Source organism: Phascolarctos cinereus, unplaced genomic scaffold (assembly GCF_003287225.1).
Source record: "Phascolarctos cinereus isolate Bilbo 61053 unplaced genomic scaffold, phaCin_HiC Scaffold_726;HRSCAF=1367, whole genome shotgun sequence".
Classification (NCBI taxonomy): domain Eukaryota; kingdom Metazoa; phylum Chordata; class Mammalia; order Diprotodontia; family Phascolarctidae; genus Phascolarctos; species Phascolarctos cinereus.
The window spans coordinates 408,607,245-408,622,032 of NW_027556098.1; the positions used below are offsets into that span (position 1 = coordinate 408,607,245).

The 14,788-nt window shown below is 56.7% G+C and overlaps 2 protein-coding genes across 4 annotated transcripts in view; both read right to left on the reverse strand.

Moving 5' to 3' along the window:
* Positions 1-204: 204 nt before the first annotated feature.
* On the reverse strand, positions 205-3,586 carry CCNP (cyclin P). Its single transcript, XM_020978968.2, has 7 exons — positions 2,528-3,586; positions 2,074-2,189; positions 1,441-1,530; positions 1,196-1,351; positions 892-1,050; positions 650-804; positions 205-436 (listed from the first exon to the last, which is right to left on the reverse strand). The coding sequence occupies exons 1-7, from the start codon at positions 2,568-2,570 to the stop codon at positions 271-273; spliced, it is 885 nt and encodes a 294-aa protein (XP_020834627.1). The 5' UTR covers positions 2,571-3,586; the 3' UTR covers positions 205-270.
* A 3,347-nt stretch (positions 3,587-6,933) lies between these two features.
* The window catches only part of AKT2 (AKT serine/threonine kinase 2), a 41,534-nt gene continuing 33,679 nt past the window's right edge, over positions 6,934-14,788 (reverse strand). For all 3 annotated transcript variants that reach the window (XM_020978993.2, XM_020978984.2, XM_020979004.2), the window contains exons 8-14: positions 13,581-13,649; positions 13,003-13,125; positions 10,851-10,979; positions 10,508-10,722; positions 10,318-10,405; positions 9,869-9,971; positions 6,934-9,563 (exon numbers count right to left, since the gene is read on the reverse strand). In XM_020978993.2, coding sequence (XP_020834652.1) covers positions 9,484-9,563; positions 9,869-9,971; positions 10,318-10,405; positions 10,508-10,722; positions 10,851-10,979; positions 13,003-13,125; positions 13,581-13,649 — 807 coding nt within the window. In that variant the 3' untranslated portion in view covers positions 6,934-9,483. The remainder of the gene's footprint in view (positions 9,564-9,868; positions 9,972-10,317; positions 10,406-10,507; positions 10,723-10,850; positions 10,980-13,002; positions 13,126-13,580; positions 13,650-14,788) is intronic.

Consider the following 14,788-nt stretch of genomic DNA (forward strand, 5'->3'; position numbering starts at 1 on the left):
GGATGCTACCACTCCGCTCCCCTTGGCCCCAGACAGACACGTCAAGTCCATCTCTCGAGTTTTTTCCTTGCTGGGAAGCTAAGGTCGAGGAGAATTATGGAGGGGCCAGAGAAGGGGGGGGGGTAGGGGAAGCATCTGAATAAGGAGAACAGAAAATAGGAAAAGGACAGAATTTAAAAACAACGTTTTTATTAGAAGTGCAGATACACAGATGTATAACTTTTTTTTTTATAAGACCCTCTCCTTGTTCTCCCCCCCCCCACCCCCAGCTCAGGGAGGCGCGGGGCAGGTCCTGGAGAGTAAGCGGGCGGCGGTGAGGCTGATGCATTGCCTCTGGGGTCGAGCATACTTGAGAAAGACAGCAGCCCGACCGGGGGCGGGACCCCGCAGCGCTGCTCGGGCCATGCACGGCTCGATGGGGCCCAGCTCCGCCTTGCTGCAAAGGGAGGGCAAGGATGGGGGCAAGGATGAGGGAAAGGAGAGATGTGAGCGAGGCTAGGGTGGAGGGGGCCCTTCCCCGAGGGCCCTGCTGTCCCCTCTGGGGAAACCCCACTTTCCCCTTCTGCCCAGGGAGGATCTCTAAGCGCGCTTCCATCTCTAAGGATCTCTAAGCACGTTCTAGTGGTGGAGCTGGGGCAAGGAGCAATACCTGTAGAGACCCAGTTCGGGGCCCTCTCCTCCCTCGTGCAGGAGCACGCTCTGGGCCAGGGCTAGGGCTGCAGCAGCCCGACGGCCCGGCTCCCAGCCCGCGGCCTCGGCCTCCAGGACAGAGAGCTCCAAAAAGTAGGTGGCCAAGAGCACAACCTGAGAGAGGACTGGGACTCAGGAGGAGGCTCCGGCTCCCCGCGCCCCGTCCGCCCAGTCTCTCTTCGTCAGTCTCACCCCGCTCACCCGCGGCCGGCTCCGAGCCAGGGCGGCCAGCAGGCCCAGGCAGAGAAGGGGACCCGGGTAGTAGAGCTGGAAGTTCAGGCGGCTGAGGAGGCGCCGTTCAGCGCGGAGCAGCTGGGCCGGGGAGAAGGAGCCGGCGCCCAGGAGGCACAGGGAGGCTGGCTGGGGTGGGGGTTAGGGAAACCGAGCGGGAGGGGGCAGGGAGATGGGAACAGGCAGGCCAGTCAGTCCTACCTCAGGGGCCGCCAGCCCTCCTCACTCCCTCCCTCCTTTCCTTCTGCCCCTTCCCCTCCCGTCCCGTCCCTACCTCGGGGCGGGTACTCTCCTCCACCTTGCAAGCCACGAAGAGGCAGGCGACCCCCAGCAGTTGCAGGTGGCGCAGCCGCACGGGTGCCACGCGCAGGTACGAATCCAGCAGGTGCACGGCCAGATAGAGAGTGTCCCCAGCCAGGCCCAGGTATTCCTGAGGAGGGGAAGGGAGAGGCCTGAGGTCGGCCGCAGGGGCGGGGCCCGACCCGGGGACCCACTCAGGCCCTGATCCCCGCTACATACGTGCACCTGCACCAGCCAGTCTACCACGAGGGCACGCATCTCCGCGGTCACCGCACGAGGCAAGTCTGTCTTGGGGAGCGCCTGGCCTGCCTGGGGTGGGAGCAGTAGGGAGAATTTGGCCCGGAGTCCACTCCCCAAGGCTTAAGCACAGGGGCAAACCAGAGAAAGAGGCGAAAACATCTCGTTTGTACACAGTGATTTGCATGCTGTCTCCTCCATCAGATTGGGCTCTTTGGGAGCGGGGACTGTCTTTTGCTTTTCTCCAGCGCTTAGCACGGTGCCTGGCACACAGTAGGCGCTTAATAAATGCTAATTTACTAAAAAAATATTTCAAGCATTGGGACCAAACACTGACTCCTCTGGAAGGAGCCAATAAGTGGGCAGACACCAGCTCCATCGAATTAGAAGCTTCGAGCCCGGCTGCTGGAAAACAATACAGGCAAAGAAGCCCGTTTTCACCTTCAGACTTAGGGGTGGGGGTGGGGGGAAGCCAGGGACGGTAGTGAGCTATCATCAATCAGTTCAGGCCCCAGGCGCCCCAGTAAGAACCGTCCCGCTGACAACTGGATCGAGTTCTAGCCAATCGGGACGGGCCATTGAGTCCAATCGGCGCCCACCTCCCTCCCGCCTCACCATGACACTGACGAAGATATCTCCCGCGTACTCCCGCTCCCCATCCAGCCCCAGCGTGGTCAGCGCCTCGGCGAGCCCGGGGGGCGGCCACGGCTGCGCGGCCCTCTGCGAACGACCTGCGGAGGAAGGCGATGATGGCCATGTGGCTCACTACTAAGACGGACCGGCCCGTCCGCGAGCTGTCGGCCTGGGGCTCCTACCAGCAGGCGCCGTCCCTGGGGTGGCAGCGGCGACAGGCTTTTCTAGGGGCGCTGACTTGACAGGGCTCTGCAAGGAGAGGGAAGCCCCCGAGTCAGACGCGCCCGGGATGGGGTGGGGGGGGAAGGAGAGGCGCAGCTCCTCCCTAGCAGCGGGGCTCACCGACATCCTCGCCAAGCACCGAGCCACAGAGCTGGGGCGGGGCTTTGGGCTGTGCCTTTTTAATGAGTGCGGGGACGGGTCTCTCTCTTCCTACCTTCTAGCAAGCCCCCTTGAAAATTCCCGGGAAGCGGGGCCATTGGTCCCAATGTAATCCGCCCCGCTCCAATTAGCTACCCACAGCTACCACGCTAATTGGTCACAGCGGGAGGCAAGGGCCTCGGGCTATTTGGTGCTCACGTGGTCCGCAAGGCGTGGCCATGATTGGCTCCTCTGTAGCTCCCGGTGCTGATTGGCCGTTCCAGATTCAGGCCAGTGACGGCTTGCCTGCGGGGGCCGTCAGGTTTTCAGGTGGAGTCTTTGCTGCTTGGTTACAATGTAACTGCCCTGCCTGGTTGGTTTTTTTCTAATGGTCGGACCTCTGATTAAGAATAGCTAGAATTTTTATTTAGTGTTTATTTGTAATAAATAGGGTGGCTAGGTGGCGCCATAGTGCATAGAGCGCTGGTCTGGAGTCCAGAGTGAATTCAAATCTAGTCTCAGACACTTACTAGCTGGTGTGACCCTGGTCAAGTCACTTCATCCTGTTTGCCTCAGTTTCCTCATCTGTAAAATGCCATTGTTGTTTGGTCGTTTTTCAGTCGTGCCCTACTCATTATGACCCTATTCGAGGTTTTCTTGGCAAAGATACTGAATCGGTTTGCCTCTTCCTTCTCCAGCTCATTTTACAGATGAAGAAACTGAGGCAAATAGCATCGAGCAAGTTGCCCAGCATCATACAGCTAATAAGTGTCTGAGGCTGGATTTGAACTCAGGAAGATGAATCTTCCTGACCCTAGGCCCAGCACTCTAGCCACTGCGCCACCTAGCAACCCAGTATCTTTGTTAAGAAAAACTCAAAATGGGGTCACATAGAGTTAGACACAACTGAGCAACAGCTACATGCTTATATAGCTCTTTAAGCATTTTACAAACATGAAGCTCATTTTATCCTCACAACAGTTCTGGGAGGTGGGTGCTGTTATTTTCTTCACTTTACAGATGAGGAAACTGAAGCAGATAGGTTAAGTGACTTGACCAAAGTCACAAAGCTAGTATCCAAGGCAGGATTTGAACTCGAGTCTTCCTGACTTGGAGTATATCCTCTCCAGCTGGATCCCATTGTAGAGGAAAGTGTAAAGCACTTGGGATAGGGAGATGCCCTAGTCCTCATTCCACTTCTGACTCCAGCTTAGAGTTTGATCTTTGACGTCCCTGCAACCTCTTTGAGCTTGCATATTCTCCCTTGTCTCTCTTTTTTTTAATTGCTTTTTGGTGAGGCAATTGGGGTTAAGTGACCTGCCCAGGGTCACACAGCTGGTGTCAAGTGTCTGAGGCCAGATGTGAACTCAGGTCCTCCTGATACCAAGGCCGGAGATCTATCCACTGTGTCACCTAGCTGCCCCTGTCCCTTGTCTCAAAAAGCTGGCTTTTTTATGGGGCAATGAAAGAGAAATGCGTTCCCATGCTCTCTGCTCACACCCCTTTAGGTCCTCATCCCCGCTCACACTGACTATGCCATTGGCTCGTTGGGTCTTCTGATCTCCTCTCTCTGATCATCTTCTGGGGAGCTGCCGAAGTGGTCTTCCATATGTGCAGATCTGACTGTGTCACTCCCTTACCAAATAAACTCCCCGGGCTCCCTACTGCCTGTTTAAGCCCCTCTGTTTAAAGTACTTCACCACCTGGCCCTGGTCTACCTTGCCGGCATCGTTCCTCATCCCTGCCCTTCCTAGATCTCTCCAGGCCCACTGGCAACTCCCACGCCCTTTTATTCGTTCTTCTAGGCTCCTGGAATCTGCCCCTTCCTCCCCCTGCAGCACAGATTTCTTCTCTTCCTTCCAGACTGGACCTGGAAACATTCCCTGACCCTCCAACTGCTGGCACCATCCCTACCTCTCTGACTCCTTTGTTTTGTTTTGTAGTCAGTCTACATATGCTTAAATATGCAAGTATCTCCCTCCATAGAAAGAAAGCTACTTGAGGGCAGAGACCAGTTAATGTCTTCCCAGCACCTAGCATGGTGCTTGGCACACAGTAGGGGCTTAATCAATGCCTGTTGATTGATAGAGCTATAAGTAGCTACCACACAGTGGAAGTGTTTTTGGGAGAGTGAGGGTGCTCCCAGCCTGGGGTTGGGGTGGGGGGGTCAGGAAGGGCTGGCAGCAGGAGGGGTCACGAAAGCCCTACTTGAAAGTCTCTGCAAACATCTCTACCCCCATCTCCTTCCCAAGGCCTCTCTCCTCCTAAGAAGCCATGGCTGGTACTGACAGAAATGCCACCTCCACACTGAAATCCTAACAGGAACAGGGCCCACCGATCTAAGATGTACAGGGCCCTTGTGAGGTAGACTGAGCAAATATTAGCAAATTCCGTGTACTGGAGAGGAAACAGGCCAAGATGGGAAGTGTGCCTTGCTAGCCATCACAGCATTCACAGCCAGGTCTCCATCTCTGCCAGATCAATACAGAACAAGTGCTCAGTCCCTATTGGTCTGGAATTATGCCAAGTGTCTCTCTCTTTCCCCTAAAGTCGTAGGACTCAGATCTGGAATTGGCCTTAGGTGGCCCATCTGCTCCGACACCCTCATTTTTCCAAGAACTGAGACAACTTCTCTAAGCTGTGACTTGCCCATGGTCACACAGCTGGGATTCAGCTCAGATCCTTAAACTCCCGCTCCAGAGCTCTAGGTGAAAGTGGTCCTGGGGCCCAAGGACCTGCGGGGAAGCCAGGCAGTGAGCTCCAAAGAGGATCTGGGACCAGATCTCCATTCGGACTAGATGGCTCAGGATGGTGGTCTGCAGTGAGAGGGCTCAGCTCCTTTATTCCCATTGTGGGCCTGTTTTCTCTTGGGAAGGGGAGTTTCAGATGGGGAAAGATCAGAATGAACCTGATGAGAAGGTTGAAATCCCGTGTTCATGGGTTACTGGACCTCAGCAGTCATCCACCTCAAATCTAGAGGAGCACCCCAGGAATCTGGGCTTGGCCTCATGCTGAGGAACAACCTTATAATGTGCCTATCAGTGATTTGGATAAAGGTCTGGGTAGAATGCTTCTATCTGCTGCAGTCGGAAAGCAAACACTCCAGATAACAGTGGCCGAGGTCCAACGAGATCTTGACAGGCTAGAATGTGGGCCAAAATCAAATCTGGTGAAATTCTGTAAAGATCAATGTAAAGTCACACATTGGTTCAAAAAGTCAACTTCCCAAGCGTAGGATGGCAGAGGCAATAGCAAGACAGCAATTTGTCTGAAAAAGATTCAGGTGTTTGAGTGGAATGTAAAGTCAGTATGTTATGGAACCAAAGAAAGCAAAGGGGATTGATCTGAGCTGAATTGAGCCTAAAGGCTTTAACATCTAGGAAAGAATCCTCTTGAAGTGTTATTAAGATGGCTAGGTGGGGCAGTGTACAGAAGGCTGGACTTGGAGTCAGGAAAAACCAAGTTCAAATTCAGGGTCTCAAGACACTTACTAGCTGTGTGACCCTGGGCAAGTTTCTTCAAGGATAAAATAGGAGCAGGGTTGCTGTGAGGATCAAGTATTGATCAAAAGCTCCTCGCACAGTGCCTAGCACTAGTAGGCGCTATATACACATGGCTCTTATTATTAGTACCTCCTGCATGCAAGGAGCACTGCTGAGCACCACGGATACAGAAGCAAGGAGCGGACAGTCCCTTGGCCCTGGAAAGGCGAGCTGAGGCCTGCAATCAGGAAAGACTTCCTACCCGTAGAATACTGCACTGTCAGCGGAGGCAGCAGGCTCCCTGTCCCCTCGCCAGATGCCTCAGAATAAAGACTGCCACGGATGTTGCAGAGGGTGACAGAAAGGCCCCAAGATGGCCTTCAAGGTCCCTTCAAAAGTATAACCCTGACCTCCTTCCCCCACCTGTCCTGGAGGGCTGTGAGAGAGCAAGGTCTCCATGCTCCTGCCTCCCCCAAAGCTGCTGGCTGGGCCAGAGCTTGCAATGATGGTAGTGCCAACTGCTCAGCCTGGCATTGGAGGCTGTGCACCACACTCCAGCCCAGGCCAAACTGGCCTTTCTTGCCTCTGTGGCTTGGACCGGGCCACCTCCTATGCCTGTGATGTCTCTGCTCTCTGGGGCTGTTCCGCACCAGCCTTCAAACCCTCCTCGGGCATCACGTCCCACACGAGGCTCTGTCGACTCTACTGGTCAGTGGCCACCTTCCTCCCCAGGACCCTCTCAACTCACGCACTCATCTCTTCTGACTGACCTCAGAAAGCCGAGGACCAGCAGCTCTCTGGTGCTGGCAGACTCGCTGACCAGATACATCCTAAAGCGTGGCCACGTTGAGTGGGCAGGGCTCCTCTTCAGCCACATCCTGGAAGCAGCTGCTCCCACAGGGATCGGCTCAAGCAAAGCCTTCCCAATTTGTGCCTCAAGGGCTCAAGAAAAGTCAGCTGGCAGGAGGCCCTACCCGGGCTGAGACCAAACCAGACTCAATTTGTCAGAATTTTTTTTTTAATTGTTGGTACCGTATAAATTCAGAGAGAAAGAAAGTAGCTAAAATGATTTACAGAAACAAACACAAAAAAATCCCCACACAAAGCCTTTGCCATCCCTGGCCTCCAGTCCCCTCCCCTGCATCATGAGGAAAAACATAACCCCCCCAAACTGAAAACACCCCCTACCCCCAAGAAGGCAGCCAGGAGGTCCCCGGCCCCCTGTGAGCTGCAGCAGCCCCAGGGAGGTGTCCTTGGGGTGGGGCAGGAGAGAGGCCCTGAGCCTTGAGGAGCCCTTAACCCGCTCTGCCCACCCCCAGGGTCCTAGGGAAGGACCTATCCCTAACATAGACACATATAGATATGTATGTATATGTATACACACACACACACACACACACACACACTCACACACACTCGGGCACCAAGCCCGACACGCTGTAGCTGCTGTGAGGAGCCATCATTTGGTCCCCCCTGCTTCCAACCCCACAAGGTAGAAGATGGGTTTGGGGGAGACAGCAACATTACCCCCCCCCATCAGTCTATTGTGAGCAGAAGGAAACATCTGAGGGAGGTGCAGGGCCGAGCCCCTCAGGCCTCTCGGGCCGAGTGTTTGGGCTCAGGCAGGGCTGAAGAGGGGCCCTGTAGCAAGCACACCCTGCCCCGTCTCATCTTAAGGCTCTTCTGGTACCGCATAGGCAACAGGCCTCAGGAGATGCAGAAAGGGAAATGGGACCAACCCCGGGCCTCCATGAGCAGATGCCCCGGCCAGAGGAAAGCACTGGAACGAGACCTTTGACCTAATACCCCCATCGCCCCCTTCCCTGGGAGCTGGGGGCCTGAACACTGTTGCATTAAGGAATCTGTAACAGCTCTGAACCCCCCCACCCCAGTCCTTGGGGACATGGGGGGTGATGAATGTACCCTTGAGCCTAACCCAAAGCAGGGCCCCAGTTCACAACGCCCTCCTGAGCTGGCCCTTCCAGCCTTGTATCTGGACTCAGGGTGCAGCCACCTTGTACAAAAAGCTTTTGGGCCCAGCCTCCTCTTAGAGCTGTGACCTGAAGCCTTCAGTAAGGGATAAGGGGAGAATGCCCAGGGAGGCCCGCCCTGGGTCACCCCAGTCTTCGGAAGCTCTGGCCCAGCCAGCAGCTTTGGAAGAGGCTGAGGAATGGGGACAGGATCAGAAAATGCTTGGGGCTAGGAGGGAGAGATGAAGAGACTGAGAGAAATCAGGGTAAAATGGTGGGGTGGGGGGAAGATGTGACACACTGTACCAGAGCCTCCATCACCGCCCCCCCGCAACAGAAGCCAAGGCCCCCACCCCCACCCCAAGGCCTCCAATCCCTGATGTTCCCTGGCCTTGACCTTTCACTCTGGGGAGGCCATCACGTTATCCAGATAAGGCACTGGGAGAGAGGGTTCTGAGTTCCCAGTGGGGTGGCCATATGCCACAGTGGACAGGAGGCTGTGTCCAGGAAGGAGGAAAGGGGCAGAGAGACAAGAGTGCTGTCCTCTGCTTCCCTGTATCCATGGTAAGGCAGGTCCCCAACAGGGGAGCCACTGCTCCTGGGGGCCTACCCAAGCTCACCCAAGCTTGCCCCCATAGCCAGCATCTCCTTAGAGAAAAAGCGGCCTGCTCCCCTTCTGGCCAGCCCGAGATGTCTACAGCTGACCTCAATGGAGGTGATGAGAACCCCACCCCAGCCCTGTCGCTCCCAGCCATCTCATCTGGTGAGGAAGGGCCTAGAAGCCCCTGCAAGCCTGCCCTTAGACAGGCCAGAGGGGAGCCGACCAGGGCTCCGGGGCATCCGGCTTTAAGGCTGCTCGGGTACGAGACATTATTGCTTTAATAGCTACGCCTGCCCATTGCTGGCGAGGGTGCCACTGCTGGGCACTCTCCTGATACACACACGAGGTCAAGGCCCAAGGAGAGGGGCTGATGGCTGACTCATCCAGGATAAAGCACCACCGCTCTCCACAGGCCTGGCCAATTAGAGCCAGCAGAGGGAGAAGGGATCCTGGGTCCCCTCTGAGGGAGGGCAGAGACCTCCTTGGTGCCCAGAGGGACAAGGCTGGCCACATCTACCATGTGACCGTTGAGAAAAGAGCTCAGCACAGGAGATCTGGGAGCCCAGCAGCCTCCCACGTGGAGCAGGACTGGGAGGGCTTCCATGTTCCCCTTATGGACGTGAGAATTTTCCAGGCTGTGAGGCCAGCAGTGAGCTGGCCTTACCAAGTCCTTAGTACCTTGGGGGGCCTGTGGCCTGGTTAAAAAGTCTCCCTGGGCCAAGTCACTCCCCCTGCCCTCTCCCTGCCGGAGCCCCCCAGGGCTGAAGGGCCATGGTCGGGGGAAGATTAGCAAGTGAGCGCCAGGCAAGGAGAGATGAAGGAAGGGCTGGATCCTTCAGAGACAAGGCCGGGGAGGAGGAAAAAAGCATGTGGGTGAGGGTGGGGATGGGACCAGAGGCAAAGTGACCCAAAAGGGAGGCAGCCTGTGGCCTTGGCAGCTGCCTGTCCATCCTGCATGGGCTCCGCTCCAGCGGTCAAGTCACTCCCGGATGCTGGCTGAGTAAGAGAACTGTGGGAAGTGGGTGCGCTGGTCAGGTTCAAGGGAGCCCATGCTGTCATCTGCAAAAAGGCAAGAGGAGCGCCTGAGCGAGGCTGGCCCCTGACAGCCGGCCCCAGCCAGGAGGAAAGGCCAGAAGCTCCCCGAGGCCAGGGGCCTGCAGCTGAAAAAGGAGGTATTTCCTAGAGGAGAAAAGGCTTGAGGGGCTAGGGAAGCACAGAGAAAGGGGGCCACAAAGCCTGAGGAGGGATCTAGAGGGCGGGAGGCTCAGGCTGCCTACCGAGCAGGGGTGGCACTCCTGGGGGCAGGAGTGGTCTGGGGGACCCTGACTTTTCTGCGTCGCTAGGAGGAAAGAAGCCTTACTTACATCGGTCTGGGGGGGTGATGGTGATGGACTGCGCTGTGAATTCATCATCGAAGTACCGTGTGTCAATCTCTGATGTGACCTGGGGCTTAAATGGAGGTGGGAGCTGGGGGAGAGTGGGAGGGCAAGGTCAGTGGCAAGAACAGCGCTCTTGCCAACAGCCAGGAAGGCAGGACCCCTGTTTGTTCACCCCCACCTCCACCCTCTTCTCCCAAGGAAGGCCTCATCCCTGGCTCCTCAGAGCAGCTGAGACCTGACAGTTTTAGGATGACCGAGTCAGACCCCCAGAGGCGAATCGGGAGTCAAGGGGGCACCCCAGACCAAGCTCTGTGGGAAGTGGGAGGGGAAGGTCTCCCTGAGGAGCATCCTGGGAAGGGAAGAAGCTGGAGGGAAGAGGAAGGGGTGGCAGGATGGAGCAGGAGAGCCCTGGGATTCCGGGAAATACCCGTTACCTTCTTCTGCAAGACATCCTGCCAATTGATGGCCGAGAAGAAGCGGTGCTCCATGACCTCCTTGGCATCCCGGGGTCCCCCGCCCAGCCTGCGGGGACACACAGAGCCTCAGTGTCTCCTTCCTGGGCTCCTACGTCAGGCCCGCTACTCAGATGTACAGGATCTCCCCCCTGCCTGCGCCACGGCTCACCTCTGCTTGGGGTCCTTCTTCAGCAGCCCAGCCAGCAGAGACTTGGCCTCGGGGCTGAGCGTGCGCGGAAAACGGATCTCCTCCAGGAGAATCAGCTCGAAGAGGCGCTCGTGGTCCTGGTTGTAGAAGGGCAGCCGGCCACATGTCATCTCGTACATCACCACGCCCAGCCCCCACCAGTCCACCGCCCGCCCGTAGTCGTTGTCCTCCAGCACCTGGCGGGTGGAGAGGAAGAAGGCATGTCAGGGCCTCCCTCTGCGCCCGGGGGAACCCCTGCTCTCAGCCACGCGGGGGCCTCTCTGGACCCACCCCGCCCCCCCCCCCAGCCCGGCTCTCAGGCTACCTCTGGGGCTAGGTACTCCGGGGTGCCGCAGAAGGTCTTCATGGTGGCCCCGTCACTGATGCCCTCCTTGCAGAGGCCAAAGTCAGTGATCTTGATGTGTCCGTCTTTGTCCAGCATGAGGTTCTCCAGCTGGGAGGGAAGTGAGGGCATGAGGGCCTGGCCCTGAGCTGTCGCGGGGCTGCCACACAGCTCGGTGGAGCCCGGGAAGCACCTGAGGCCCGGGCCACCCTCCACTGCTGCTTACCCATCCTCGAGGGCCCAGGCAGGGCTAAGCCTCACCTAGCATTTTCAGGTGGGCAAAGCACCTTCTACATTATCCTGCTTGATCCCAATAACCCCACAGAGAGGTTCTTTATTATCTCCTCTCTACCAAAGAGGCAACTGTAATGGAGAGAAGTCAGGTGACTTGGCCAGGTCACACAGCTAGTGACGGTCAAGGGCAGGATTCACACCCGTGACTTCAGTTTCCTGGCTGAAAAGGGAGTGGGAGTGAAGGCCAGCAGGGGCCTGCGTGCCTCTGGCCAAGCTCCTCCTCCTCCAGGCCTCAGCTCCCCCAACCATAAAATGATGAGGTTGGGCTCGTCCGACACTCTCTACAAACCTGCCCAGCTCTGATGGTCCACTCTTCTAAGACCTTGGTCAACACAGGAGCAAACCCAGCTCCTGGGGCCCAATGCAGGAGGGGCCCTGCCTTCAGGGACAAGGCTGAGAGTCCCCCAAGAGAGCCAAGCATCTGAGGAGCAGCGGCCCCTCTCAGCATGGCTGGGGGCATGCTTCCAGAAGAGTGGCTCTCTCCCCCAGTGCCCTGTCCCTGTCACTGGCCACACTCCAGTCTGCTGGTGAGGGACCTCCAGACCAAAAAGCTTAAGTGACTGGCCCTAAGCCATGCAGCCACTGGCAGAGCGGGGATGGCCAGATCCCCTCCTGCCTCTTCCTCTCCACATGTTGACAGGCTATCCTCAGCCCCGTCATGCTGGCATAGCTCCCCAACATCCAGCTTAACCCAGCCCCACTGCTCCTGCTCCTTTGCCTTCTGGGGCCAAGCAGAACACGGCAGACTCTTCCTACACTCAAGAGCCTTACAGACAGCCATCACAGGTGGCCCAAGACTTCCATGGGCTAAATGTGAACTCCAGGCCCTTCCCTCCCTTGGAGGGGACAGTCTTCACATCCTCCTCCAGCTGTGGTGCCCGAGCTGGGTAGAGGACAAGGGCCAGCCCTCAAGGGGTGCCCTCCTCCCCTTCTGCCAGCTCTTCCAGGAAGTCAGCCCTGACCTGCCAGAGCTGAGCACCTTCCCCTGCAGCCCTGTGCCTGGGGGCATTCCTGTGGGCACGGCCATTTCTGGGCTCAATCCAGCCTGTCTGCCATGGCACTCTGCACACAGTGGGTGCTCAGAGGGATGGCACAGCACCAGCAGAGAGAGCACGATTTGGAGTCAGGAAGACTTCAGAGCCTAGAGACTCAGCTCTCTCATCTGTAAAATGGGAATGTAGCCTCTGCCTCGTAGCACTGCGGGCACAGCGCACACAGACACTGCTCTGCGGACTTCAAAGCTCTATGTAAATGTCAGATGTTGATAATAATAGTAATTACACCAGTGTCTTAAGATCTTATGCCAAAGGACATCAGAGGTCATGGGGTCTACCTCCTTCATTGTACAGATGAGGAAACTGAGGCATAGAGAGGTTAAGTGATTTACCCAGAGTCATGCAGCGAGCAGTGTCCGAGGCAGGATCAAAACTTGGGTTTTCATGAGTCGGAGTCCAAGGCTCCACCCCAGCGGCCCCATAGCTACCAGGTGCAGACAGGGCTGAAGCCAGGGGCCACTGAGCCAGGCTGAGCTGCACGGCCCCATTGCTGGGGAAGTTTCCTCCAGTGATGAAGAATGCGACCTTGCCACCCACACCCATGTTACAATTATACATTAGATTCAGTACATAATAATGAAAACATTCATGGAGCCCAGAGGTGCTCTGGGAATTCCACTTTCAGTAGTAGCGGCACACGGGCAGACCTTGATTTGGGCGCTGAAGACGCTCCAGGCCTTCAACTCTCCAGTATGTGAGGGCTGCACAGGGCAGGAGCCACAAGCAAAGGGAGAAGTGAGGGGGAAGCACTCCCTGGCCGCCACGAAGCCAAGGATGGAGCTCACCTTGATGTCCCTGTAGACCACATCCCGGGAGTGCAGGTACTCCAAGGCAGAGACGATCTCGGCCCCGTAGAACCGCGCCCTGTCCTCCGTGAAGACGCGCTCTCTCGACAGGTGGAAAAACAGCTGGCAGAGAAAAAGAGGCTGCCTGAGTGAGGGGAGTCCGTCCCAAGCCCAACCCACCTGTGCACGCCAGTGTACCCGCTCACACTCTCACGGGGCAGCCCCAGATCTAGAGCTTCAGGGAAACCCAGGTATTAGGGCTAACAGACATGGGCTGTCCAGAGTAAAGCCGGTGGGGTTCCTGGGCATCCAGCCTATGAGGCCGTGGGGATTTGGGAAGGAGGGCAGAGTGGGGAAAGGGGAAGCCTGCAAGGCTGTAGGAAGAGGATTTTCAGATTTCTGAAATGGCTTGTGACACGACACACTGCTATGTGGCCCTCCCCCATTCCTTCTCCCCCTCATAGTTCTGCTTCATCTTCTCAACTCCCATCTACCCCTTTGCCCACTGCCACACCTGCCTGGCAAGCTCCTGCATCCTTTCCCAAGCCCAAAGATCACCAAGACAGGCCACTACTTGCCTCCCCACCGTTGGCATACTCCATCACAAAACAGAGGCGGTCATTTGTCTGAAAGGCATACTTCAGTGCCTAAAGAGAAAGAGAGGGAGGTGAGAGAAGGGGAGAGAAAGAGGAGGAGGGATGGAGGGAAAGAGAGAGAGAGGGAGGGAAGAGGGAAGGGGAAAGAGGAAAGGGAGGGGGAGAGGGAGGGAGGGAGGGGGGATGGAGGGGGAAAGAGGGAGAGAAGGAGGGGAGAGGGAGGGGGAAAGAGAGAGAGAGGGAGGGAAGGGGGAAGAGAGGAAAGGGAGGGAAGGGGGGAAGAGAGGAAAGGGAGGGGGAGAGGGAGGGAGGAGGGATGTAGGGGGAGAGGCGGGGGGAAAGAGAGAGAGAGTGGAAAGGGGAGAGGAAGGGAGGGGGGACGGAGGAAGGGAGGGGGATGGAGGGGAAAGGGAGAAGGAAAGGGAGAGAGAGGGAGGGGGAAAGGGAGGGAAAGGGAAGGGGGCATGGAGGGGAGAAGGAGGGGGAAAGAGAGAGACAGACAGAGACAGAGAAAGAGACAGAGATGGATGCTTACTAACTTTATGACCCTGGATCAGCTACATAACTTCTCAAATGAGATAATTAGACACAAAGCACTTTGCAGAAAGAACATTTAAGGTGTTCAATATCAGCCATGATGCCCACCCTTAGTTTCCATATCTGTAAAATGGGCCCAGTAACAATGGTATCACCCACCTCTAAGGGCTGCTCAGTGTTAAGAAGGCGCTCTGTTAATCCTGCTAACCAGTTGACTGGACTGAGATCTCCCTAATGGGGCCACTCCCCTGGGGCAGGGGTGGCCCCTTTTTCTCAGCCGACAGGATTCTCTAGGTTCTCCCACTCCTCCTTCACAGAAGACGTCCCCCTGACTTGGCCCTCCACAGGCACCCAATCACCGCACAGCTTCTGGAGAGTCCCAAGATGCCATCCCTCTCTCAGATGGTGAGGGAAGAGGGTTGGCCATGCTGCTCCATGGCCCTGGGGCTACCCGCAAGTTCATTTCTTCTCAAACTGAGGTATCCCCTCATCTGCTCGCACACACCCATACCAGGAAAGCAACGATTTTAAAAGGAGGGGTTAAGACAGCAGCATGGCACAGTGGATAGAGCGCCGGCCCTGATGTCAGGAGGACCTGAGTTCAAATCCGGCCTCAGACACATAACACTTACTAGCTGTGTGACCCTGGGCAA